At 39.9% G+C, this 27,518-nt stretch overlaps 1 protein-coding gene across 3 annotated transcripts; it reads right to left on the bottom strand.

Annotated features, from left to right (window-relative positions):
* Positions 1-600: 600 nt before the first annotated feature.
* Positions 601-25,664, bottom strand: AMD1 (adenosylmethionine decarboxylase 1). 3 transcript variants are annotated; one of them, XR_010322650.1, is made up of 10 exons: positions 25,209-25,664; positions 9,900-9,986; positions 8,717-8,843; positions 7,748-7,850; positions 6,098-6,140; positions 5,850-5,994; positions 5,627-5,719; positions 5,381-5,536; positions 4,529-4,622; positions 3,171-3,284 (listed from the first exon to the last, which is right to left on the bottom strand). XR_010322650.1 is itself a non-coding variant. In XM_003404292.4 (9 exons), exons 1-9 carry the CDS (start codon positions 25,316-25,318, stop codon positions 3,144-3,146), a joined length of 1,005 nt encoding a protein of 334 aa, XP_003404340.1. In that variant the 5' UTR covers positions 25,319-25,664; the 3' UTR covers positions 601-3,143. The 3 variants fall into 3 exon arrangements, 1 of the variants encoding a protein (XP_003404340.1); XR_010322652.1 differs by having other exon boundaries at positions 3,184-3,284; positions 4,461-4,622; XM_003404292.4 differs by lacking the exon at positions 4,529-4,622 and having other exon boundaries at positions 601-3,284.
* Between the last annotated feature and the right edge of the window lie 1,854 nt (positions 25,665-27,518).

The following is a 27,518-nucleotide window of genomic DNA, read 5'->3' as shown; positions in this document are numbered from 1 at the left end:
TTTGCCGACAAAAAATTCTGATAGGCTCCAAAACAGGAACTCTCACTGTTAGCTCCAGACTATGCCCATGTAAGAGGGAAAATATACAAGAGCAACTAATGGACCGCATCTACCACAGCCTCTACCAGACTGAGTCCAGTACAACTACAGGGTGCCTGGCTACCACCACTGCCTACTCTGACAGGGATCACATTACAGGGTCCTGGACAGAGGTGGAGAAAAATGTAGAACAAAATTCTAACACAAAGAAAGATGAGACTTGCTGGCTTGACAGACCGGAGAACCCCCCTGAGTATGGCCCCCAGACACCCTTTAGTAATGAGGCCACTCCTGAGGTCCACCCTTCAGCAAAAGATTGAACAGTCTCCTGGAACAAAACAAGACTAAAGGCACACACCAGTCCTCGGGCAGGGACTGAAAGGTAAGAGGGAGCAGGACAGCTGGTAACAGGGAACCCAAGGTTGAGAAGGTAGTGTTGACATGTTGTGGGTCGTTAACCAGTGTCATACAACGTGTGTACTGTTTGATGAGAAACTAGTTTGTTCCGTAAACCATCTAAAGTTCAATTAAAAAAAAAAAAAAGAGCAGTCATATTAGATGTATGTTGAGAAGGGGTAGTTTTTATTGCTCAATAAAGAGTTGGATTCAGGAGAGAGGCACCGACAAATGATGGCAAAGAATAAATACCTGCACGGCAAAACAGTCCATCTTAAAATAACTGTGTTCTGGTTAATAGAAAAAGCATGAATGAAATAAAGAAGCTTACAGCTTCTCTTTCCCCCTACTTCACGGGTATAATCCATAATAAAGAGGGGAACCTTCTACCTTCACACTTCTGACCTCTAACTCCCAAATGCACGTTTTTACTGTTTCTTACTGTATACTTTTCTATTCTCCCACTGACATGAGCTTCAATCATGAAGGCACTAACAAAAATGTTCAAACCTCGATATAAATTAACCAAATGTTGCCCCAGGAGCTTAAAGATCTTATGATGTCTTCATAACAATCCTCTCACAATGATTATGAGTTTATTCAATAATTTTTAAGTATACTAAGTTTCTGAATGTCACTACACAATGAATTAAGCAAACTTTTATTGAAGCATAAATTGTGGTACAGAAATACATTTTAACTGATTTAAGTCCAACACCATGAAGGGAGAAATATGGCACCAAAACTTCCCCTCCTCTATCATACTAGGATTAATTTAGATTACTATCCAATCTATAGTTTTCATTTTGCTCGGGTTTTTTTTTAACATACAAATTTGTACTTTTTCAACATTAGAATTTTTAAATCTATTAAAAAAAATCAGACCTCAAGCCAATAAATGTCATCAAATCTAGTGGGATACTGTTCAAGAACAAAATCCACTGAGTAATTTGTCCTCAAAACCAGAGCACATTATAAACATTAGGTGCTGTGCTAGTTACAGAATCAAACTGATCACAGTGATTGAATGCTTCTTCAATGCTTTCAATCATCAATGTGCTCAAGTCAAAAGTGTTCCAACCACTTGATTTCCAACCAAGCAGATTTTATGTTTAGAAACACTAAAAAAGTGTTTCATTTACAAATATGGAAGGAACATCACTGCATCAATCCAGGAACGATCAAAAAAAATATTTTGAGGACAAGAAATACAAAATTTAGTCAACTTTACTGTTCTCTTAGCTGCTGATATCCCATAGTATTTGCAAATAGAGCTAAAAAAGATGCCAACTCTTAAAAGCCTAAATTTCTAGTCATCTCCCATTAAGTGACTATCTTAGAATTTTGTATGTTGTGTTTTATAACTAGCATTCTGCCTTACTGTGTATGTTTCAATAACCTAGATGGTTCTCACTCTGGGCAGTCATTCACTTGATCCCATCTACTGCTGGGGAAAATACCACCACACTGGAAGAACAGATGAAGTCGGAACACTATCACACATCACAAAGTTACAGAACTTTAAGTTCCCAAGGGAAAAAAAATGTTGGCTTTGCTTTGAACCAAAGGTTATACTATATTATTAATGGAAACTAGTGGAAATGCCTGCTAAAGTAAAACTTAAATTAGCCAAACCGAATTGACTTATTGAATCTAGTACAATCTTTATGCTAAATCTCCCTGCTGATATATTTAGTGCATTTATATACTATCATGTAGCAAGTTCAGGCATGGTGCTCACGATAAAATAATCTCAATTCCTGGGTAGCAAAGAAAAGTATAAGGTTTCCATACATTTGTCAGTGTAACCTCATCTCAATCTACGACACTCAACGAATCTTCCTTGCCAATCAACACTGGAGTTTATTTTTGTCATTATCTTCCAAAAGAACCCATGTCAATAAAGGAGGTCAAATTCACTTGAACATACAAGAAAATTGAGCCCAAGGTCTACCCTCCTCTGGGGGTATTAGTATAAACCCAACAGTGTGACAGTGTATTGCTCTATTTGGAGGGACCAGGGGCAGGAGGGGGTATGCCATGGTGAGGAGAGAAATCAATTAAAAGACTACAAATACAGGGAGTGATAATGTTAAAATAGTAATATACAAAAATGAATAACTGCAATCATTTTCTTAAGAGGACTTGACTCGTGGAAGAAAAACTTTTAATTGCTGTTGCAAAAAACATCTGTATGAAGTAGAAATTGGTTTTAATTAACATTCATAGAGAATATTTTCTAGAAACTGGAGGTAACTGGATGTAAAATCCTGGCAGCAATTTAATAGAACAGTCCCAGATGGTTCAGCTGAGGCCAAGATCTAATGAGGACGAAAGCCTTGTCTGTGGGGAATTTTGGGTGATACTTGGAGAAATATTACACTGCGCATAAACCAAACTGATTTGTTTTTACAAGTGTTGTAAAGTTTCATACAGTAAAGGATTTTTTCTACATGCACTTCAATTTCACAGCAAGAGTGGCATAGAATACCTAAACACAGAAGAGAGCATTCATGCAAGATATCTAACTCCTTGATATAATAATGCATACAATTCAAAATGATTACACTATGATTACATCTAGGGCTTTCTGCAACTACAAGGTGGTGGTTATGGAAAGCACGGCCCCCAGTATCAACATCTAGAAAGCAGCCACCACCTTCTTTTATGTGTGTTCTCTTTTTGCGTTTTTTCTTCATTTTTCTTAATCAACTCTGCTGTTGTTGCTGCTTCTTAGCAAAACTAGTAAAAACAAAGTTGTAATCACTGAACATAGCACTCTGGCAATCAAGACGTTTAAAGCCTTCAATCTTCTGGGGCGAAGAAAGCACTGTGCGACATTTAGAACTCTGGGGAAAAATTTAAACAATCATTAGGGCTTCAAATCTGCGTTGAGAACTTTCAAACAAAATAGTCATGCAATAAATATTTATGACTTCTACAGCTTTTTAAAAATTTTTGTTGAGAAGATATATCAATTCAACAGTTTCTACATGTACCGTTTAGTGACACTGATTTGAGTTGTGCAACTATTCTCACCCTCCTTTCATAAGATGTTCTCGCCTGTTAACAAATTTACTGTCCCCTAAGGTTCCTATGAGTCGGAATTGACTTGATGGCAATGGGTGTGGGTTTAAGGTTCCTATCTAATCTCTGGAGTTGCTGTTGTCTATCTGATCCCATATAGTTCTTAAAAGAGCATAATGCTCAAGGCAGACATTTTTTTTACTAGTTAAGCTAAACTATTGTTTGGTTTAAAGAATACTTCAAGGAATATTTTTGGTTTAAAGATTATCTCAGGGCAACAGTTTCATGAGTTCATCCAACCTTCATGGCTCTAAGAATCTGGAGTCCATGAGAACTTGAAATTCTGATTTCCCTCCTTTTGATCAGAAATTCTTCTATAGAATCTTTGATCAAAATAATTAGTAATGGTAGCTGGGCACCATTCAGTTTTGGTCTCATGGCAAAGGAGGAAGTTGTTCACGGAGGCAATTCACCACACATTTCACTTCCTCCTCCCATTCCTGACTCCCCTTCTTCCTCTACTGAGATCAACTGTTGACCAACTATGGCTTGGATGGCTGCTTGCAGGTTTTTTGAGACCCCAGGTACTCACTATGCAACCAACTAGGAGGTAGAATAGACGCACTAAACATGGTATGAGGCCAATTAACTGGGATGTCCCAGGAAGCCATGACCCTAAACCTCCAAACCAAGAAACCAAATCCCATGAGGTGTTTGGTTGTACACAAGCAGCCTCAGTAGCTACTTTTTTTTCATTGTAACGTATCTATCATGCTTTTGCCGATTCAACTTTTTACAGGTATACAAACTTATTGACAGCAATTACAGTAACTGCCTGTGCAACCCAACCTTTAATGTGATTATTTCCATCACTGTTACTCACCCTTTTTCCCCCTCCCTCCTGCCCCTGCTAACCACTAATTAACTTTGTTCTCCATACATCTGTCTTTTCTTTTTATGTAAGTAAGGTCATACAATATTTGTCCTTCGTGACTGACTTTATTCAGCATGATGTCTTCCAGCTCCATTTATGTTGTAGCATGTGTCAAGACTTCGTTTCTCTTACCGGCTGAGTAGTATTCCATTGCATGTATGTACCACATTTAATTCATTCATCTGTTGATGGGCATTTAGGTTGTTTCCACCTTTTGTGAATAGTGCTGTAATGAACATGGGTGTACAAGTCTCTGTTTGAGTCTCTGCTTTCAAGCCTGTTGGGTTTATACCTAGGAGTGGAATTGCTGGATGGTAGTTCTATTTTTAGTTTTTTGAGGAACTACCACACTGTTTTCTACAACGGCTGAACCATTGTGCATTTCCACCAGCAATGGGTAAGGGTTCCAAATTTCCCCACATTTCCTAGTGAGAGTGAAATGATACCTCATTGTGGTTTTGATTCACATCTCTCTATGACTTCTATCTTAATGAAACTGTGGCATAAGCATGTTAGCTGGTTTCTTAGGGGCTACATAAATGCAGAACATTTTACAGTCCCTTACCAAGCCTGTCAGCAGAGAAAAACAGGACACGAGGAGTCCAACACTTGGGCTACATATAAAACAAGGACTGATGTAATTCTACTAATATACATAGATCTCATCTATCAGTAACCTCACCTAGTAAGTACTTCTGGATTATCTGACTGAGTAGGTGTGTGTGTATCTAGAATACATTTTATGACATGTTTCACTATCCTTATTTCCTGCCATTTAGCAATACGCGTCAGCCAGTGGAGCATGGTCTAAACGGTATTGAGAAAACTACCCCTTACCTTCCCTCTAAAGCCCCTGGTATTTGGTCACTCATCTACCTACTCTCCCAAGTAAATAAGGGTCATTTTATATTTAATATTTCCTTCACATATTGTTTCAACACTCAACAAAGGAAAGATTTCATTATCAATAATAAAACAAATTACCTGATTTACAAACAGGGTAGTCACAAATTTTCCTGGCTTGAAGACTTCTACAACTTTCCTGATCAGGTCATCATAGGAGGTCTGACTTAAGTTTGTTTCAAAGCTAACATAAGAAAATTCTGGTTCTGGAGTGATGTGAATAGTCCAGTAAGTTCCCTTAAGAGATACAGGTTTGTGTTAATAATGGAAAAGATACATTTTAAGATTTAAACGATTTTTTTTAACATAAGATATGTGATTACTTACATCTGATTTCATTCCATTCATTGAATACCCACAAGGATTGAACAGTGTGGCATCAATGACAGAACCTGGTATCAGGTCACGAATTCCACTCTCCTAGAAAAAAGGCAAAAGACTGAATTAAAAACAAAAAAACTTTGGAAAATAAATTGGTAACAAGTTACCCAGACAAAAATTTTAGTTGCCCACACAGAAGAATCCAACAATTTTTTTTTAAAATACATACACGAGTGACATCCTTTGCAGTAACACCATCTTTCATGTAGAACTGGTCCATAACTGCTGGGTCAAGCTCACTCATCAGAATTTCCAGGGTTTGATCTGGCTGATTGATTACCCGACTCTCTGGGAAATCCAGAGTATACAAGTACCTATATAAGAGTAAAAACTGTTTCTAAAAATGACAACTGGCAGTTTAAAATAAATCTTATATAAAGTAACAACAAAAAATCCATAAAATTATGTCAAACATACCAACAGTCAGAATTCATACGTCCCATACAATATGCTGCTCCATCTGTTGAGGGAAGAGAATGTAAAATAAATATAACAAGACCTATTTTAACAAGATGGCTTATTACCAGTAAGCAGGATGGTATGCTATTTGTCATCTATCAGAATGTCATTGGTGAAGGGCAATTTAAGTAGAATATTGAAATGTAATTAAGTATGTGAATTCACAGGTGGGAAGGATCCCCCAGACCCCCCTAAAAAAAAAAAAAAAAAAATTTACTGGCTGTCATTTAGCAATACACTTTAGCCAATGGGGCATGGTCTAAATGGTGTTGAGAAAACTACTGTTTACCTTCCCTCTAAAGCCCCTGGGTATTTTGTCACTCATTTACCTCTACTCTCCCAAGTAAGGGTCATTTTTATATTTAATACTTCCTTCACATATGGTTTCAACACTCAACAAAGTAAAAATCAACACCTGATACATTTTTTTCCCCCCCAGTATTCTCTTCTATAGCCTAGTATTTAAAATTTTGTATTAACAGTGATCCCAACCCAGTGCTGTCGAGTCGATTCCCACTCATAGCGACCCTATAGGACAGAGTAGAGCTGCCCCATAGAGTTTCCAAGGAGTGCCTGGAGCATGTGAACTGCCAACCTCTTGGTTCGCAGCCGTAGCACTTAGCCACTACGCCACCAGGACTTCCTTAACAGTGTTATGAAAAATGGGATAGAAATCAGGAGATTAAAAAAAAAAAAAAAAAGTCAAGTTATTAAATCATCATGGGTTTTCAGCCTCATCTAGGAAATAACGGTGTTAAACTTTAGTTCCCTGACCCTGAAGCTATAACTTGTGAAAAAAAGTCTATAATTAAACTTAGTAAAGGGTGGTTAAGACATTTTTGCCAATTCAGTTCAAGCAGTGCTATGATAACACCATGCTGATCATTTCTAAGCCAGAGCAATTCCTTTATAAAACGACTGGACCAGAGTTTCTTAACCCAGGGGTCTTTGAAGTCACAGGGCATTTTTCTCAAAGAAGGCATGACAGCCTCCTCCATATCGTCAAACGATGTATGATCTATGTTAAGCAGTGAGTCAGACATAAACTAGAGCAACTAGCTAGACGAAGACAAACTCTCCCTCTGCTATATGACCAATTCCTTGATTTTCTTATTGTCAACACGACTGAACTGGGATTCATAATTATTTTTACAAGTATGCATGTGTGTTTACACACAATAAAATCTGTGATTAACTTACAGACACATTTATCACAACTGTGATTCTCAAGGAGTAAAGATCATATGAGTATTAACCTATAAATTCCTTTTAAAAAGATCACTATTGTACCAATAAAATAATATGCAAGTTAAAGTGTGCATATATATACATACACACACATTATATATTTCTATATATTAATATGCTTTCATATATACGAAAGATTTCTGAAAGGATACAAGAAACTAGTTAGCAGCTATCTCTGGGGAATAAAACTAACTGGGGTACTGGAAGACAGGGTTGAAAGGGAGGTGTACTTATCACTATAACTTTTTATTATGTCATATATTACTTTTAAGAGGTCACTGTATCAGCACTGGGTTTCCTGATCCTTTACCCTGTAACTTTAGGAAAAAGCTGGTTTCAATTCCACTTTTTTAAACTTACTTGAGAAAATTGCATTAAGAAACTCTATTTCTTCCTGGAAATTCCGGTGTGGGTACCCTTGGTGAGAAGGCTTCATGAAATTCTTACGAGAATAAAAGAAGCTCTAAAAACAAACAAACAAAAGAAGCTCTAAAAAAGACAGATGGATAACTTGAGACATAAACTAATCATGTTTTCTGCATATACCTATCAGCAAAATAAAAATTCTTCTTCTACAAATATAAGCTACCTGAGCTGATCCTAACACAGTCTTAGACTAATGTACATCTTTAATACTGCAATGTTTCGTTGTTCTGGAATATAGAAGAAATACATACTTAACTTCACTTTTTAAAAATGTGTTAAATGGATACACAATCTTTTGCTGGCAGACCAAAAAAAAAAAAAAAATTTTAGGGCCAATGTATCAGAACATGAAGGCAAGGTTTTAGACCAATACCCGAGGCAGTCTTACACAGAATGCCAAATTTCTCTTTTCATAAGCTGTGAAGCATCTCAACAGAGAAATTAAGTATGTAGATGTTTTAATTCATGAGTTTCTACGAACTAAAAAATGCCCAGTCTTACTGATGATGGGAAAATATTTCTTTCTTAGAGCAGTGGTTTCTGATTGGACTTTGAAATGGCATTTAAGGAAAAATCTGTAAGAGAACATATGTGTATTTTTCTAGAGAAAGAGTACATAATTTCTAAAGTTTTAAAATGGCAGCGATCCAAAAGTGAAGAACATATTGCTTTAAATTTTTTACAAGGATCAATAGTTAACAACAACAACAAACAAAAACCCTTTTAGGTCGTAAGCAACTGGCTGAACATTCACAGCTTTCTTTCTCCTGTGACATGACTATATTACCACATTCTTAGGCACTACAACTAAAGCGTTAAATATGTATTACTAGGCATATCACAGAACAACTACCCCAACATTTATGCCCGATAAAAAGGATTACATGTTTTTTAATCACTTACTTGAATTGAGTCAAACCCACTGTAATCCCTAGCAAGCTTCAACAGGGGAACCAGTGCTTTCAGCAAGAGGGTGGTACCACATGTCTTCAAAATGAAACGTCTCTTGGAGACAAACATGCTACTCTCACTGCAATTGAAAAAAGCCACAATAATGTTATAATGTTTGCCTACTACTGAAGATGCAATTAATCTATTATTGGATTATCGTTTACAATGTGATTCTTGGCTGGAATGTCAGAATCTCAAGGATGCAAATTCTCTACTACAGTATTATTCCTCTTCTACTTTACAAGAGTCAGTTTAAGGTTCTTCAGCCCCACAGAAACAGGCCTTAAATTAAATATAAAGCATATTAAAACGCATTACACAAACCCTCTTTACTAGTCAACTTTCCTCCTTACCTCACAAGTGACCAAGCAGTATTCTAGGATACAAGCTATCTGAGGATACCAGAAGATCCTTCTATGCCTTTTTTGAGAGGATAACATATTCACATGACTGATTATGTGTAACAGCCTACCAAAGTGACGCTGGTGTGTGCTGAACATTATTTACTAAATCCATATTTTACTACCTCACCTTAGGTGCCATTCACTCTCACATGTATTTTTATAAACATTATTTTCTCCACTAGATAACCATCTGTGTACGCCACACACAAGCTCAGTAAAGAGCAGGGACCTTATGCACTTGTTCAATCCAACAATCCCAAAGCCCTTCACAATATATACTGTAAGCACTCAAAGTATTTACTAAATGAATAAACTTGCACCCATAAGAAGGCTGAATGGCTCTCTTCATTTGTATACCAATACTGCAACCCTATTTGTACGGAGGGGCTAATTTTCACTTTGTCAGACATTTTGATGTTGAGAGGCACGTGCTAAAAAGGAAGGACTTCCCCTGCAGTTAGAGGGTATAGGTACAATGCGATGTACCCTCCTTTACAGATATTTTCTCCTAACTATAAGGAGGTTGAGATGACAAACAGCTTGAAGAGTTATTAGGTAAGGCTTCAGAACCTGCTGCCCAGGGACATGTAAACATTTTATTTTATATAATACATTTTAAAATAAGGTAAAAATGATTATAGAACTAAGATTGAGAGGAACAATTTTAAGTTCCCTGTAAAGTATGATACAGACTAATATTAGCTAGCTAATGTTTATTTTAAAAGACATACCTGAGTACATAAGCTTCCTGCTTGTCAGTTTTTGTCACACTTATGATTGAACATTGCACATCCTTCAAAAGTATATCCCACTCAGACCTATTATAAATAAAAAAAAGATTAATCCATAATAACACTTGCTTATCCTTATAATAATTACAGAGCTCTGACATGTAAAAGTTTTTCCAATAATTAAGACCACATATTTTGTATTCACCAGCACATTCTTTATGTTGTTCCAGCTTCTCTTATGATTACCAACATCATTGGTTTTGGCGAGAAGTTTATCTATATTGACATTTCCACCAGATGAAAGATGGGTAAACTTTAAATACAAACATATACAAACAAAATCTAAAAAATAAACTGGAAAATAGGAAATTATACTTTGTAGTTACAAACTACTGGGGGAAAAAAAGCCCTCAACAGACAAATGGACAAAGGAAATGACTAAGCCACTTGCAGAAGAAATTTAAAAGGCCCACAGTGGTGGTGTTAAGTGCCATGGAGTTGGTTCCGACTGATAGTGACCCTATGTATGACAGAATGAAATGCTGCCCCGATCCTGTGCCATTCTCACAGTGGTTGTTATGTTTGAGCCCACTGTTGTAGCCACTGTGTCAACCCATCTTGTTGAGGTCTTCCTCATTTTCACTGACCCTCTACCAAGCTCGATGTCCTTCTCCGGGGACTGGTTTTACCGGATAGCATGTCACAAGTATGTGAAACGTAAGCCTCGCCATCTTCACTTCCAAGGAGTATTCTGGCTGTACTTCTTCCAAGACAGATGTTCCATCTTCTGACAGTCCACGGTATATTCAATATTCTTCACCAACACCATAATTCAAAAGCATCAATTCTTCTTTGGTCTTCCTTATTCAGTGCACAGCTTTCGCATGCATATGAAGTGATTTAAAAATATCATGGCTTGGGTCAGGCGCACCTTAGTCCTCAAAGTGACATCTTTGTTTTCAACACTTTAAAGATATCTTTTGGAGCAGATATGTCCAATGTAACACTTCATTTGATTTCCTGGCTGCTTTTCCTTGGGTTTTTCACTGAGGAACTCCCTTACGTCTGTATTTTTTAATTCTTTCTTTGGCTGGTCCCCCCAAAATACCCCAATCTCTTGCCTAGAGAGCATTAAGGCCTCTGGGAGGCAGATGAGAGTAAAAACCGAGGGATTTCACACTTAGTATATGAGCTTTCATTTAATCTGTTTTCAGTATAGTTACCGTATCCCTCATTTCAGAAATATCCTGTTTTACCCTCTCCAGAACAAACTTCTAAATCTTCAGATCTTCCGGGCATTCCCCTTCTTGCCTAACTTTATAATATAATGACAGTGAATCAGAAACAACAATAATCCAACTGAATAAAACATACATTAACAGATACATAACTATATTTCCATTTTCTGCACCCCCGCTTCAGTGAGTTTTTCCACATTCTATTTCCTCTTCCTAGAAATGGGGGCACCACAACAAGAATAATAAGCACAAAATATGCGAATAGTTACACGGGTAGATATGTATGCCACGTGGGTGTGGGAAAGCATATGGGAATACATGTGCATGCATATACAGGTGTATTTGTTGGCATATGTATATACACGTTTGTGCTGCATATATTCATATATACAATAAAGCACATAGAGGGCACAGTTATGGATACTTCCTAGACTTACTCGAACACCTCATGGGATTGATTTACTGGGTTTGAAAGCTGACGACCAGTCTTGTGGGACAACTAAATCAATTTGCATAGTTTAGTTCATAAAGCTAATAGAAGGTCCTAGCTAACGTTGAAGAAAACTGTAGAACAAACTGAAATTCATAGAAAAGACCAGGCTTACTGGATTGATAATGACTAGAGTAACCCCTGAGACTACTGGCCTAAGAAAACTGAAGCCACTCCCAGAGGTCACCTTTCAGCCAAACAACCAACCCCAAAACCAAACCCGTTGCCGTCAAGTCGATTTCAACTCATACCGACCCTACAGGTCAGAGTAGAACTGCCCCACAGTTTCCAAGGAGCGCCTGGTGGGTTTGAACTGCCGACCTTTCGGTTAGCAGCTTTAGCACTTACCCGCTACACCACCGGGGTTTCCTAAACAATCAACTATATAAGACTAAAGAGTCAGTATTTACACAAAAAAGCAAAGATAAAAAGGCAAGAAGGGGCAGGGAAACCGGATGGTAGTATCACAGAACAATTTGTGTAAGAATTGTTAAATGGGAATGTATTTTGCCGTGTAAACTTTCACCTAAAACACAACAAAAAAGAAAGAAATGGCACCGTAAGCTTCATTGCTCAAAACCAGGTCATTTTTGAGAGTGAAGGAAAACCCTTCAAAGCTTATGATGCTTTCAAAAATATTTTCTGTACGACCATCTTGGTATTCATGTCAGTCTCACTAGTCAATCCATATGGTTAGGGACTGTATGTTTTCAAACTCACCACTATTTCTAATCCCACTGCCCAGCCCAGTTTGTCACATAATAGGCGCTCAACTATTTGTTGAATCTGGCATTTTAATGATAAATCTAGACGTGGAGTATTTCCTCAAATATTTTTTCTGCAACACTCTCTCTCCTCTTTCTGGGAATCCATTGACATGAATGTTACACCTTATGATATTGTCCCACAGGTCCCTAAGGCTGTGTTCACTCATCTTATCCCTCTACCCTCAATCTTTTTTTCTCTTTGTTGTTTAGACTGGATAATTTTTACTGATCTATCATCAAGCTTGAACCCTGGTGGTGCAGTGGTTAAGTGTTCGGTTGCTAACAAAAAAGTTGGCAATTAAAATCCACCTGCCACTTCCTGGAAACCCTACGGGGCAGTTCTACTCTGTCCTATAGGGTCGCTATGAGTTGGAATCAACTCGATGGCAACTTTTTTTTTTTTTTTAACTTCACGTTCACTTGCTTTTTCTTCCGTCGGCTCAATTTTACTGAAGCCCAGTCCAGCTATTTATTTTATATGTGTGTGTGTTATCTACTTCTCTGTTGAAACTTTTTATCTTTCCCTTTGTTTAAAATGTTTGCCCTTTTTATTATGGAGAAAATATACACAATAAAACATTCAACAATTTCTACATGTATAATTCAGTGACGTTACATTCTCTGTGTTCAACCCTATTCCACCACCATTAACATACTCCCTAAGCAAAAACTCCCCCTTTGTCCCTCCTGCCTACCCCAGGCCTCCTCCTTACTTCTTGGACAACAGTTGACAGCTACTTTAAAATCTTGCTCTGTGTTATCTCAAGAGTGGTGTCAGCTGATGGTCTTTCCCTTGAGAATTGTTTAGATTTTCCTGATTCTTTGTATGTCGTGTAACTTGGGATTGCATCCTGGGCATGTTTTAAAAATTGTTGTTTTAACTCATCAGACATGAAAGGGACTGGACAGTGGGTAGGAGAGAGATGCTGATGAAGAGTGAGCTAATGATATCAGGTGGACACTTGAGACTGTGTTGGCATCTCCTGTCTGGAGGGGGGATGGGAGGATAGAGAGAGTTGGAAGCTGACAAAATTGTCAGGAAAGGAGAGACTGGAAGGGCTGACTCATTAGGGGGAGAGCAAGTGGGAGTAAGGAGTAAGATGTATATAAACTTATATGTGACAGACTGACTTGATTTGTAAACGTTCACTTGAAGCTCAATAAAAGTTAAAAAAAAAAATTGTTGTTTTAGCATGCTTCAAGTTCAGACCCAATTCAAGTTCCAACCCACCTTTTGTGGGATATGGTTCCAACGTCAGTTTAGATATGAAAGCTTTTGCCATGCTATCAGATCAGTCCCCCTTACATGCTATCAGTTCCCCTTATGTTCCAGTGGCATCTGGAACTGGGGTCAGATCCTTGCATTAGCAGCTCTGAGGGATTCACACACATCTTTACAGGATCATTTCCTTCAAATCCCTCTTCTCCGCAACTCCCTGACAATTCTGGCTCCCAGGGAGGACCCCTTTCTTGGTCCTGGCTAGGAAGCCAGGGCTTTAGTTACTTCCAGTATATTTCCCATAACTGTGCCTCCCCCTGGGGCCAAGTGGGGAGAGGACAGAGGAAAACAGAGCAACAAGGCTGCCTTGATGTTCTTCACTCGTGGTACCCCAGTTCCTCTGGTCAAAGAGAAGAGCTCCCCATGGAGTTTTAGGTACTTGCCTGGTCACCACCCAGTCTGAACTGCCTGGGTGCTGGGTGGGGCAAGAGAGAACTGGGGGGGGGGGGGGAGACAAAATGAAGAAAGAAAAAAAAAAAAAAGGGATTTCCCCCATTCTCTCTGACGCAGAAATAAAGGGCTTCTTTCTCTTGGAGCTCTATCTGTACCTAGTTTCCGGCTGCCTTTGAGACCAGGATAGGAGATAACAGAGGGAAAGAGAAAACAGGAAATTCACTATTGGCTCAGTGGTATTTTAAGGTCTGGTTTCCTTCCCCAAAACTGACCCACCTCAGTCCTCAGTCAGCTGCTCAATGCATTGTCTTAGTTGTGTTTAGTGAGAGTAAGTGTGTGCCTACTCCATCTTGACTGGAACCAGTACCTTCTAGTACTTTCTCATCATTCATTAATAAATTCTGTAGCCTAATCCCTTCTCACCTGATAGAAACCCTCAAATAGTATTTTTTTCAAAGTCAGGGGATAAAAGGAAACAACTCCTTTAAACATCCTAAGATAAACAATATTGGGTGTCCTATCAATTATGTGATTATAAAAGTATAATCTTATGAGAACTTCTAGGCTATAGAAAAAAAATAAGAAATCAAGGAGCAAAAAAGATATGACAGAATAAAACAAACCAAGAGAGAAGTCAATACAGTGCTATACTATGTACATAAAAGAGAAAGGTAAAAAACTCTAAAACAGCCAAAAATCTCAGCACAAATTTTATCACATTTCTACCCCAGAAGTTTATTGAACGGAGGAGAGTCTGCTTTCCTAAATAAAGCTTTATTGGAACTGAGGCACACCCATTCATTTACGTATTGTCTATGGTTGCTTTCTCCTTCTAAGGGCAGAGCTGAGTAATTACAACACATACTCCCGTGCCTTGCAAAATCTAAAATATTTACTCTCTGGCCCTTTACAGAGAAAGTTGTTGACTTTTTACAGGAAAGATTTTCAGTGCCCTGCTTTCTGTCCAAACTAATGATGGGAAAGATTAACTCCTTTATACAGTTGACTGAGATATTTTCTAAATTACAGATCTACAATTTCAAAGTTAGTGTGCCACATCAGCCCCAGTTAGGGTGGTCTATATTGTTTCCAAACTCACTACACAGAGAATGTACTATAAACTATTTCACAAAGCTGTTCTATTTGGAAATCTTTGCCTTTTTTTTTTTTTTTTTTAAGCACAGAAAGGGTCAATAAATCATAAAATACACAACCAAAAAGAGAGAAGATTATTTGGGGGATGTATTCATATCACAGCATTGCAAAATACTGGTTTAATGATTGGAAAATATTGTGAAGTGTTAAACAATTACTTGGTGCTTATAAAACAGAAAAATTCAGAGATAAACCAAAATATTTCCTGGTTTGAATTTTTCTGAACTTAAATGCCACCGTCTCACTGATCTAACTCAGTGGTTCTCCACTGGGGATGATTTTGCCTCCCAGGAGGCATTTGGCAATATCTGCAGACATTTCTGGTTATCATAACTGGTGGTGCTGGTGTTGCTGGCATGTAGTGGGTAGAGGCCAGGCAGGCTGCTAAACACCGTACAATGAATGGGGACAGTTCCCCACAACAAAAGAGAAAATTATCTGGCCCAAAATGCCAATAGTGTATGGTTAAAAAAAATCCTAATTTAACTTACAGAAACTAGTTTGCTCTGTACACCTTCACCTAAAGTTCAATTAAAAAAAAAAAACTATCAGAGATCACAATAAAACTAATCATAAATGAACTACCAATAGGAATAGTCTAATATCCCAAAGAAATTGTACGCTCTTTACCAATGATAGTAAATGGATTAAATGATCTTATAGTCACTACGCTTCAAGAGCAAAACATTAATGGTAGCCACACTTTACAAGGAAAAGCTTTTCTATGGCATGAATGGTTAAAAGTGTGTGACTACTAACAGAAAGGTTGGCAGTTCAAACACACCCACCATAGGTACCTAGGAAGACAGGCCTGGCGATCTGTTTCTGAAAGGTTATAGCCTGGAAAACCCTATGGGGTAGTTCCACTCTGCACATGCAGGGTTGCCATGTGTTGGAATCAACTTGATAGCAACTAGGAACAAAATAGGCTAAGGCCTAGTAACACAAATGGAACAAGCTGGAGTGTTTAGGAGCACCTGATTCAATACAACTTGAAAAAGCCAGCTTTTTTTTTTTAATGTAAAAATAAATTATTTTAAAAAGTAAAGCAAATGTCTGAGAAGAACATAATTCTGCTGGCAGGTAGAAGGAACCCCGAGAGCAAGGTTCCACAAAATGCAAATTTATGAGTCCTACCCTCAGATCCGGGGGCAGTGACAGTCTTGGTAGAACTCACCTTCCACGTAGGAGACCCTGGTTATTCCCAGCCAATGCACCTCAAGCACAGCCACCACTAGTCTGTCAGTGGAGGCTTACCTGTTGCTATGATTCTAAACAGGTTTCAGGAGAGCTTCTGGACTGAGTGACTAGGAAAGACAGACCTGGAGAGCTACTTCAGAAAACCAGCCAAAGAAAATCCTATACACCACAATGGTCTAATTCTGTTGTGCATGGTGTCGCCATGAGTTAGCTGGAAGGCCTACTCCATTGCTGTTATTGACAACAACTCAATTACAAGATCCAGTGGTCCAGGTAGTATCTGAGAATGGTGCCTGAAAATTTGCATCTAGTAGGCTTCCAGGTGATGAGATTACTCTAATGGATTACTTCCGCAGAGCAAGTAAAAATCACTGGTTTCAGAGTCAGTAAGTAATTTACCCAAAGTCACTCAACTGCTTAAACGCAGACTGAAGCTTTCCTCAACTCTGACCTTAGCTCACATCCTGACTTGTCTGTTTCAAAGACTCTCATTATCATACTACATTCAGACCTTTATACATTACCTAAGACAGTAGTCTTTGGGTCAAAAACACGACATTATTATTCTTTAGTAAAACCTAGGTTGACCAGAAGTTAGATTCTCAGAATGCCTGCTAGGGCAGTCAATTCAGATATCCAGACATATTTCTTTCACTCAAAAGAAAGAACCCGAATGCAGCAAAACTGCCAGTTACAATCACCATATTAGGCTCATTTTCTAGCTCAAATTTTTACCCAAAATTTAAATTACTAATCCATATATTTAGTTAGTGCTACTCTCATTTGATTACTGCTTTCAATGTGTGCTAAACAAAGGTAGTTTGGAGACAGCAGTTCAAACCTTTTTTGAAAATGCAGTAAGGAATATAATGAGAAATCTAATTCTTCAATAGGAAGATTTTCTACTTCAAAACATTTACGCTAAAAGGTTTTTTGGCAATGGGTTAGAGACTCCTTCAATGTAAATGACTGACACTACAATACCGTGCAATGATGTAGTCAAGCATGCCATGAATTCTGGGAAAGTTAATGCTGGGGTTTGATAAACTCTTTGTAACTGCCCCATCCTTTAATGAACGTTATTTTTTAGCTTTTAAAATTTGAGTGAAGCACAGAATAAGAACAGAACATCTCCCAGTCTTAAATTTCACTCTCAGCATTAAAGTGTCTAGTTTTCATAAAACCTATCTTTCTTTTCTCACTAAAATTTTACTTTCTAGCTGACTTCCCTCTGCCTCCCCAAAGCTGCCATTTCTTATAAAATAAAAGGCTTTTATTTGGAACAGTATTTTAGTCCAGCAACTCTAAGACATTTTTATCCATGGTCACTGGCTTTTCATCAACATCCTTTTGAATCCTGAAAAAACCAGCAGAGAAAACGGCAAGTTAACCTAAGAAACAGCCCACATTTTAATATTTCAACTTTGAATACCGTGTGAAATAAGCCAGTTTTAGAAGTCTATGCTGATCAACAGCTCCTTTATTTACCTGGATATGCCTGCTACTGAATGTTCTTTTCACCAACATATTGTTTCAACAGTGTTCTTTAACCTTGCCAAGCCATAACGTTCTCTCCCTTGGGAAATTAATGAAAAACATTTAGTATTATGTAATTTGTTCAAGTTACACTTAAGGTGCATTAAACGAAATGACCTGCAGGATAGTGCAAGTGTTTAGTAGAAAATCTGAACATTCAGGAAGTGAGTTCCAAACGTGACTTGAAGTTAAAGTTTAGGAAGATAAGCCACTGTTGCTTAAAGTGTATTCTATTCCCTCACACCATATACAAAATAAATTCCAGATGGACCATAGATCTAAATATGAAAGGTAAAACTGTTTTTAGGTGGGGGGGGGGACATCTTCACAATCTTAGGATGAGGAAATTATTTAATTAGAATACAAAAGCTGTTAACCATTAAAGGGAGAATATCGATACATTGGACTTCATTAAAATTGTGAACTTCTGTTCATAAACCTACCAGTAAGAGAATGAAAAGGGAACATGTAGTAGGGATATCTGTAATGTATATATAATCTGACAAAGAATTTATCCATTATATAAAAAATTCCTGTCAACTGAAAGGAAAAAGGCAGTCAATCCAAAAGAAAAATGGACAAATAGACTTGAACCACACTTCACAAGGACATCCACATAGCCAATTAACATACGAAAAAAACCTATGTCATTAGTCATCAGGAAAACACAAAAAACCATACCACTATATACCAAGGAGTAACTGGAAGCCTCAAACACTCTAAATTAGTTTACACTTTGGGAAATTTGGATATATTTCAACCTGGACATATGCATACTCTATGACTTAACAATTCCACTCCTAGGTGTGTATCTAACAGAAATGCATGTATTTTGCTCACTAAAAGACATTTAAAATGTTCACAACAGTATTATTTGTATTAGCTTTAAATGGGAAACTACTCATACGGTCACTGACAGAGTGGATAAATTATGGTATACTGACACAAAAATACAGCAAGTAGAATAAATGAACTACAAACAATACATAACAAATGTGGATGAACAACAAACAGAATGCTGAAGCCTTACATAATGGACACTAAATGATTCTACGTTATATGAAGTTCAAAAACAGGTTAAGACTAACTTAAAGGTGTACTAGAATGAAAGTCAGGATAGTGGCTAGCCTTGCTGGGGAGGGAGTTAAGAAACTTGATTCGAAGGCGGTACAAACAAGTGGGGCTTCTGGCTGGTTTTATTGCCTCAATTTGTATGCTGGTTACATGGGAATGATGATTGTGAAAATTCTGAGCTGTACACTTACAACTTATGTGTGTTATAATTGAACAAAAAGTCCAAAAACTGAAAATACTTTGTATTTAGAAGGTAAATTGTTTTATTAATAGACAGATTTTTATACCCTATTTTTTTTTCTTTTGCAGATTATCTTTAACTTTGCTGGACTACTACCTTCAAAAATGCCCTATGCTTTTTTGTCTGTCTGCCCTTCCCCCTCCCCTTTCAAGTCTTTGAAATAATTTTCATAGCACAAATTCTTCACTAAACTCCACACTGCTTCCAATTTCTATCACTTCTTTATTTTAAATGCATCTTCATACTGACAGAGGCCGTAGTGAATTGTAGGACTCCGCAAAATTTTCCAAACTCATATTCATCCTTGTTATCATACAAAGGTTCTTGGGGCATATAATAAATGCTCTAAATCGATCTAGTACAGATGCTCATTGCTAGGTTTACATACATTTTGAAGGGGGACATGCAAATTTGGTTCACGCTTTGGGAAATTTGGCTATATCACATCTTATATAACCAACAACCAAAACTGTCATTTGGTTTGTAAGAGCAAATAAAACATATATGCCAACTATGACTAGACTTTGAATTGTCTTTGAGCAAGGCAATTCACCAGTCATAGATGAAGTTACAAGGCAAAAAATATCTGATTCCGTTTACTGGAAGCTACCAAGCCGTTTCCCAAAGTAGCTGTACCATTTTATTTTACATCCCCACCAACACTGTATAAGCATTCTAGTTCCTTCAAATATTGTCAGGTTTTGACATCGAAATCATGCTAACCTCAAAATTAGGTGGGAAGTCTGTTCCTGCTCTATTTCCTGGAAAAATGTGTGGGAAAAAAACCTGGAATTCTCACTTGAATGTTAGAAAACTCCAGTGAAACCATCTGGGACTGGAGTTCTTTGTGGGAAGATGATTACCAAATAGTTCAGTTTATGTAATGGTTATAGAACTATTTCAGTTTTCTATTTCTTCTTGCACCAATTTTCAAAAGGTACTGTCTAGGAATTTTTCCATAACATCCTTGTGATCCTTTTAATGTCTTTAGCATTTATAATGATGCCCTCCTGGGACATTTGTGCCTTCTCTTCATCATTTCTAAATCCTTGTTTAAATGTCTTTTGAAAACACAGTGAAATTTACTTACTTTATTCCAGTCTATTAATCTGTTCTTTAACCACAACTTTTAGTCTGTTTACGTTTTAATGGAATTCCTGTTACCTGTGGATAGTACTGTGGGGCAAGATTTACTTATTTTATAATGAAAATATAGCCCCTTGGGGCCTTGGCTAGGTCTTCAAATTTGATGGATCTTGTGAAGCTATGAAAATGGAAATACAAGTTCCTCAAGCTATAGAAAGGCCCCAAGACGTAAGTAGATCAAAAGCTCTCCTTTCTCTGGATTCCCCTCACTTAGATTTTTGCTTGAAAAATCATTGGTGATGGAGCCCTACAGAACACAGCAGAACTGCCCCATTGGGTTTTCATGGCTGTAAATCCAAGGAAGAAGTGGCTGGTAGGTTCAAACCGCCTACCTTTTGGTTAGCAGCAGAGCGCATAACCACCGCGCCACCAGGGCTCCTTTTATCAAAGGGTATTCAACATCTTTAGTCATTAGTGAGATGCAAAATTAAAACTACATGAGACATTACACTATTCGTCTAACAGAATGGCTAAGATTAAAAGGATTGACAACATCAAGTGTTGATGAGCAACAGGAACTCCCACACATTGCTGGGAGGAGCATAAATTGGCACACACAGAGATAAAGCAAATGTGGTAAAGTGTTAACAATCACAGGACTAAGAGTGAAGGATAAATTATATTTCTTTGTATTATTATTACAACTTTTCTGTAAATATTCAAGAGGAATAGTAAAAAAAAAAAAAAAAAAAAAAATGCAATTTCTCCTAAAACATTTTAAGTCGTTTTCAGCAAGATGGCTGGTGCACATACCTAATCACTCTTATCAAGAGAAACTGAGACCCCCTCTAACAGTAATTAAATCTTCATCTCCTAAACAAAATTCTATTTGTACTTCAGCGTGTACAAAATCCAATTTATGAATGAATTACTAAAATACTTCTCACCGGTGATTTTAAGTTTGATGTTGTTAGTTGCCACCGAGTCCATTCTGACTCAGGGCAACCCCATGTGTCACAGAATAGAACTACTCCATTTTTATTATATGCAGCCTTCAATGTTCTGCTACTATTCATAAAGTTTTCACTGGCTAATTTTTTCAGAAGTAAACTTCCAGGTCCTTCTTCCTAGTCTGGAAGCTCTGCTGAAAGCTGTCCGCCAAGGGTGAGCCTGCTGGTATTTCAAATACCAGAGGCAAAGCTTCCAGTATCACAGCAACACACCAGCCACTTCACTATGACAAACTGACAGACTTGTACGTGGTGGCTCACATGCACACCATTTTAGGAGGCTAGAAGTCCGAATTCAGAGTGCCATCCCCAGGGGAACACTTGCTCTCTCTTTTGGAAGCCTTCCAAAGTTTATAAAACCGATATTCTTTTCATATTAGAAACTAAGACACATGCAATACACATTAAAATAGTTTTAGTAAAACCATTAAAGCCTCAATCACACAGCTTTTAGTAACATGTTTAGGTTTTTTTTTAGAGGAGTCCCGGTGGCACAGTGATTACAGAACTTGGCTGCTAATCAAAAGGTCGGCCATTCGAACTTACCACTTCCTGGGAAAACGATGTGGCTGTTGGCCTCATCAAGATTTACAGCCTTGGAAACCCTATTGGGCTGTCCTGCTCTCCTATAGGGTTGCTGTGGGTTGGATTCGACCCTATTTAATCCTCACAACCACCCAATGAGGTAGGTATTATTACTGTCAACATTTTGGAGATGAGGCAACAAGACCACATAAGCTATTAAAGGAAGTCTGAATTCAAATCTAGACGCTCCTCCAGAAGCCATGCACTTAACCACTTCATTTTACAGTATTCTTCTAGATGATAATCCATCCATTGGTCCGTGGGGCCAACACCCTCCCACCACCTCTTTAGGGACAAAACCAAACCAAACCAAACCCAGTGCTGTGGAGTCGATTCCAACTCACAGCGACCCTACAGGACAGAGTAGAACTGCCCCATAGAGTTTCCAAGGAGCGCCTGGTAGATTCGAACTGTCAGCCCTTTAGTTAGCAGCTGTAGCACTTAACCACTAAGCCATCAGGGTTTCCCTTTAGGGACAAGACTCCATCAATAATTCCCTCTTGTCAGGCCTCTGACAGAAGTGGGGTGGAGAGAAGGAATCCTTCCCTTGACCTGCCAACTGAAATGCATGACTCTCCTTCCTTACAAAGCTATGATTCTGGAAAAGATTAAATCTACTATGGTTTTATTCAGCACCTTTTCAATAAATATTTTTCTAGCACCAACTATTTTTCAGGTATTTTATTTTCTAACAATGAACTGGTGCACCTCTGCCTGACAAGTCACCAAAAAATGTTCTTGTCTGAGGATTTCTTAGTTAAATCCAGTGATTTTTCAGTTCTTACTTGCTCTGCTCTACCTGCAGAAGCTGAGATGTGGTAGTACACACTCAAAAACAGTGGTTTAATAAATGTTAAACATCTACAAAATACATGAACTACACAGAACAGTATTTTATTTTGCCCTTAAAGGTTTAATTTCTGTCACCATTTTAAGAAGCAAACTGAAACAATTTGAATTGATAAAAGTGCAAAAGAAAGCTGCTTCCCATTTAAGAAAAGCAAACCGCCTTTAAAAGCCTTTCTTCTCTTGACTCAAGGGATCGGATTATACTTAGTAACCTTTAAAATACATATAAAAATCCGCTGCCGTCCAGTAGATTCCGACTCACAGCGACCCTATAGGACAGAAGAGAACTGCCCCCATAGGGTTTCCAAGAAGCGCCTGATGGATTCGAACTGCCGACCTTTTGGTTAGCAGCCGTAGCTCTTAACCACTAACCCCCTAAACCAAACCCACTGCCGTCGAGTCGATTCCGACTCACAGCGACCCTACAGGGCAGAGCAGAACTGCCCCAGGGTTTCCAAGGAGGGCCTGATGCATTGGAACTGCCGACCTTTCGGTTAGCAGCCGTAGCTCTTAACCACCAGCCACCAGGATTTCTCTTTCTCTCTCTCTCTCTCACACACACTACTTAACCAAAAAAAAATCCAAAGCTTAAACCTCTTCCTATTTATACAGAACGTGTGCTTACAAATAACTTAAGGCTTCAAACATTAAAGAACCAGAGTAACAATTTTTGTTATTCATTTTCTAAGACTTCTTACTCAGTTCTTCCTTGCCAAGTTTTTATCCTGGTCACAATCGTTTTACCATATGCTTATTACCACCAGGGAGTTCTCCGCGTCTGTGAAATGGAGGAGCTACTAAGCTTCCCTATATTTATTACGAGAAAAGTAACCTCTTCCTAGAATATACATGTGAAGTGCTTAGAACTGAGCCTGGCACATAGTAAGGGCTACAGTAGACATTTTAAGTGTCGCACAAAGCTTGCGAAATAAGACCTGTGACATTTCGGTTAACAGGACTGCTTTTCAGTTACAATGGAATCCTTCAGGATATACTGTTAGAAACGCGGTTGCCCATCGTGCCTTAAAGTCCCGGCAGCACATGTCTGCCTGGATCGCCTTCTCAGTCGCTTTTTGTCAAGGGACCGCAGCTAGCGCAGCCAACATTCCTAAAACGCCTATTGGCCCACACCCTGGGGCCAGGCTGTTGTCGGGCCCCGGAGCTCATTGGTCGCCGCTTCTCAATGAGGTGGCCACGCCGGTTCCTCCGCGGCACCGTCACATTCGCGCGCGGAAAAGCCGGGAGAAGGCGGTGGACGGCCCCAGGAAGGCACGGGATTACGAAGGGTGGGAAGGCCGCCGGGAGCAAGGCCCAGGCATCTTCGTTAATGCCTGGACATTTTATTTGCGCTTGGATTTCCATCAAAACCACTAGAAAGACCTTTCCTTTTCGGCGTGATCGGCCCAGAAGGTCTCTCTTGCCGGCGGTTGGTGGCTCGGGCCCCGGACTCCTTTCCTCAAGCTTAAGTCATTAAAGGTATTACGTCCAGGGTCAGACGAGTGTCCCACAAATGTAGGCAAATCCTACTCCACCCAGCACCTCCCCTCCGCTCTCCCAGATCCCGCCGACTCCGTAGCAGGTTACACAATACAAGGTCAAGAGACTCGGGAGCAACCTCGTCGGGCTCGCGGTCATCTCCCGGAGCCGCCGCCGCCGCCGCGGGTTCATGTCGTCCGCCCAAGTGCCCCCGAAAGGCTTTGGTGCAGAGCACGTTAATTAAGGCGGCGGTGGGGCCCAGCCACTGCGACACCACTGCTCTCGCCCAATCGCCGCCGCCCGAGCGCCACATGCTGCCAGCCGAGACTCGGGCGGGAGACCTGCTCCGTCAGCCCCTCAGTCCAGGGCCCCCTCCTCTCGGCGCCGGCGCGAAGAACCAGTCCGGCTCCAGATCCGCTCCCTCCCGCCCTCCTCCATTCCCCGAGGCGGGCACGCCCGAATTAGCGCCTGACTAAGCCCGCCGAGCCACACCTGCCGGGAAGGAGCCCGCGCAGCACCCCAGGCGCCCCCACCCAAGACCTAGGCCCGCCAACTCCAGAAAGTCGGAGGCGCGGGCCGCAAAACCACCCGGAGCAGCGGCGCCCGCCACCCCGCACTCCCCGCAGGGGACGTTACCTGAGCACGAGGCGGCGCCGCTTTCCTCCCCTCCCCCCGGGGCAGCGCCGGGCCCGGCAACGGCGGCGAGAGAAGCCGCCTCCAACCTCGCGTGGACGCGGCCGCTCTCGTCCAAAGGCCGGCACACCGCCCCCCACGGCCACCAAAGCGACCCTCGCCAGCTGGCTCCACTGAAGGCTCCGCGAACGCGAGGCCCGGCGCCCGGCCCCCGCCCCCCTCCCGTGTCTGGTGCCTTCCAGGCGGCGACAGCCCCCAGACCCGGATCTGTCGGCCAAGACAACCCCGAACACCCACCTTGGGATGGTGCGAAGATCCCCAGACCCTTGGTTTGCGTCGGGCTGCTGCTGGGAGAACCAAACCTCCAGCAGCTTTTCTGTCCCTTCGAAAAAATGTGCAGCTTCCATCACTGTGAGACTAGCGAACAACCAACAACCACAGAAAATCAACTAAATTAAATCTCTTCTCCCGCCGCTGCCGCCGCCGCTGCGGATTGTTCCAGCTGTGTTACTAAAGTTCAGCTTCCTTTTTTTTTTCTATAATTTTATATTAACTTTTTTTAAAAAAAGGATTAATAAAATTTTCCCGGCTTTTTTTTTTTTTTTTTTTGTGAGCGAAAGTTGAACGTGAGTCTGTTGGAAATAGAGGCAGATACAGTTCAGTCTCTTGTAGTCCGCTGTTTCCCCGTTACAGAGAGTAGAGCGAGCGCTAGCTAATGTCGCCGGCCATACTGTGTAAGCGAGGGCACTGCGTGAGCACCGACTTTATATACCTCGTCTCTCACGAAAGACCAGGAAGTGACGCATGGCGTCCCGCCCCTGCGGCTCATAGGTGCAGCCGCCTGTCAATCACTTGCTGCCGAGGAGCGGCTGGCTGGCCGCGGGCCTACATGGAGCGCGGGGAAATGCCCGCTGCGCTGCGGTTCGGCCAGGGCCGTCCTTTGGGCGGGAGACGGCGCTGTGTTGTCCCGTTAGGCACTGGGAACCTAGGGTCGAATGGAGAGTGGGTGGGGAGAGCAGGAACAGAGAGAGCAGAGCTGCAAAAAACAACCGGTTATCAGCGAGCATGGGTGGGTCCTTAGGAGGGTGGGCCGGGTTCAGGGGGGCGGTGGCCGCTGCAGGACTGGTGGGTGGTTTTGATACCGTGCTCTTCACCGCGGCTGCTGAGGTATTTGGCCATTCTCTGAGTTTCCCCGAGGCGAACGCAAATTGAACATTAAAATTCAGCATTTCTCGGTGAAGCACGCCTTGCAAGGGTCAGGTTAGAAGACTTTAATTCGGCTCACGCCTTAGTTGACGTGCGAATAAACGCAGTACTCGATCCGCTTACACAATAGGCAGAAGCGTTGTCTCCCTTTTTAAAAAGAGAAAAGCAACGTGGCGCCCAGCCCTGGAGGGCTCTACCTCCCACCATGTGGCTCACCAAGCCTCGGATATGGCTGAGCGCTGGCTGCCAAGGTGAGGCACTGGCAACTCCCTGCTCCACTAGGTCAACTTGTGTGAATTTATTCTGCAAAACTATTTCTAAAAATACTTATCAAATATAATTTGAAATTAATTGATATTTTAATCTGAATTTTCTTGAGTTGATGACCCCCTAATGGAAGGGGATCTCCCCTCCAAAATTTACAGTACTGTCATCTCACGTGCTTCAGGAAGATTCACATGGAAATTAATATCAGGAATTCCAGAACTATCACTAGTGGTAATTTAAAAATCCATCAATTCTGTAATCGATGTAAAGTAAAAAATAGTTGTCAAGACGTGGTCAAAAAGTTTAACTGAGGTGGTAAAATTGTGCTATCAAAGTCAGGACTTTTACTTGGAAATCTGATAAAAAAAAAAAAAAACACCCGACATGGAAAATACCATTGTCAGAAAACAAAAGACTATTCTTAACCAAAAGTGAAATGAGATGATGGAGTCAGCATGAAAAAGCTACTGAAAAAAGACATGGTTTGAGTTTGCACTCTAGGTACCCTGGGGGGTATTACATGTCTAACAAGAAGGTGGGTTTGTTCTCTTTCCTTCATGAAACCTGTTGAAAGAAGCTAGATTGTGAGGTAGGTGCAGATACTACTCTTGACATGTTTAAAAGCATCCAACTCAAACTGGGGTTATGAACTCTCAGAATACAAACTGCCTAAATCCATCAGTTGGGGCCAAGGTATTGGGACAAAAGATAATAAATGCTGATTATTTTATTATAATAATAATTAAAAGAGGATGTAGTTGTTATACTTGGAATAAAGATAAAAGAAATATTTCTTTTACAAGAGTTTTACAAGCTATTCAATTATTTGGTGGTTGCTTATTGAAATGAAGAATCAGTCACCTAAACCACCTCAAGCACTAATTGTGGTATAAACAGAATTTGGCTTATAATTGCTTATAATTAGTTGCTTTTCAATTACTATTATGCTTTTTTCCAATTCAGTTTAAGTTAACATAAAAGTGCCAAGAACCTTGGCAAGGTAACTCCTTGTTAATTTGATACAGTATAATTTAAATAGTGTCTACCAACTGTGTTGGTGCTTGGTAAGATATATTATTTATCTTAAGCATCATTATTATCTTGAAACTCAAAGTCCCTTATGTTAATTACTGT

The sequence above is a fragment of the Loxodonta africana genome, chromosome 1, assembly GCF_030014295.1.
Source record: "Loxodonta africana isolate mLoxAfr1 chromosome 1, mLoxAfr1.hap2, whole genome shotgun sequence".
Lineage (NCBI taxonomy): Eukaryota > Metazoa > Chordata > Mammalia > Proboscidea > Elephantidae > Loxodonta > Loxodonta africana.
This window is presented reverse-complemented; position numbering and strand designations above follow the sequence as displayed.

What these genes read in the sequence shown, in the direction of transcription:
- AMD1 (XM_003404292.4), bottom strand. Translation starts at nt 25,318, where the DNA reads ATGGAAGCTGCACATTTTTTCGAAGGGACAGAAAAGCTGCTGGAGGTT. An exon ending in CAGGAAGCTTATGTACTCAG is followed by an intron (nt 8,844 to 9,899) that starts GTATGTCTTTTA and finishes TTTCAATTGCAG; the next exon opens with TGAGAGTAGCATGTTTGTCT. An exon ending in CTGCAAAGGATGTCACTCGT is followed by an intron (nt 5,720 to 5,849) that starts GTATGTATTTTA and finishes CCTTTTTTCTAG; the next exon opens with GAGAGTGGAATTCGTGACCT.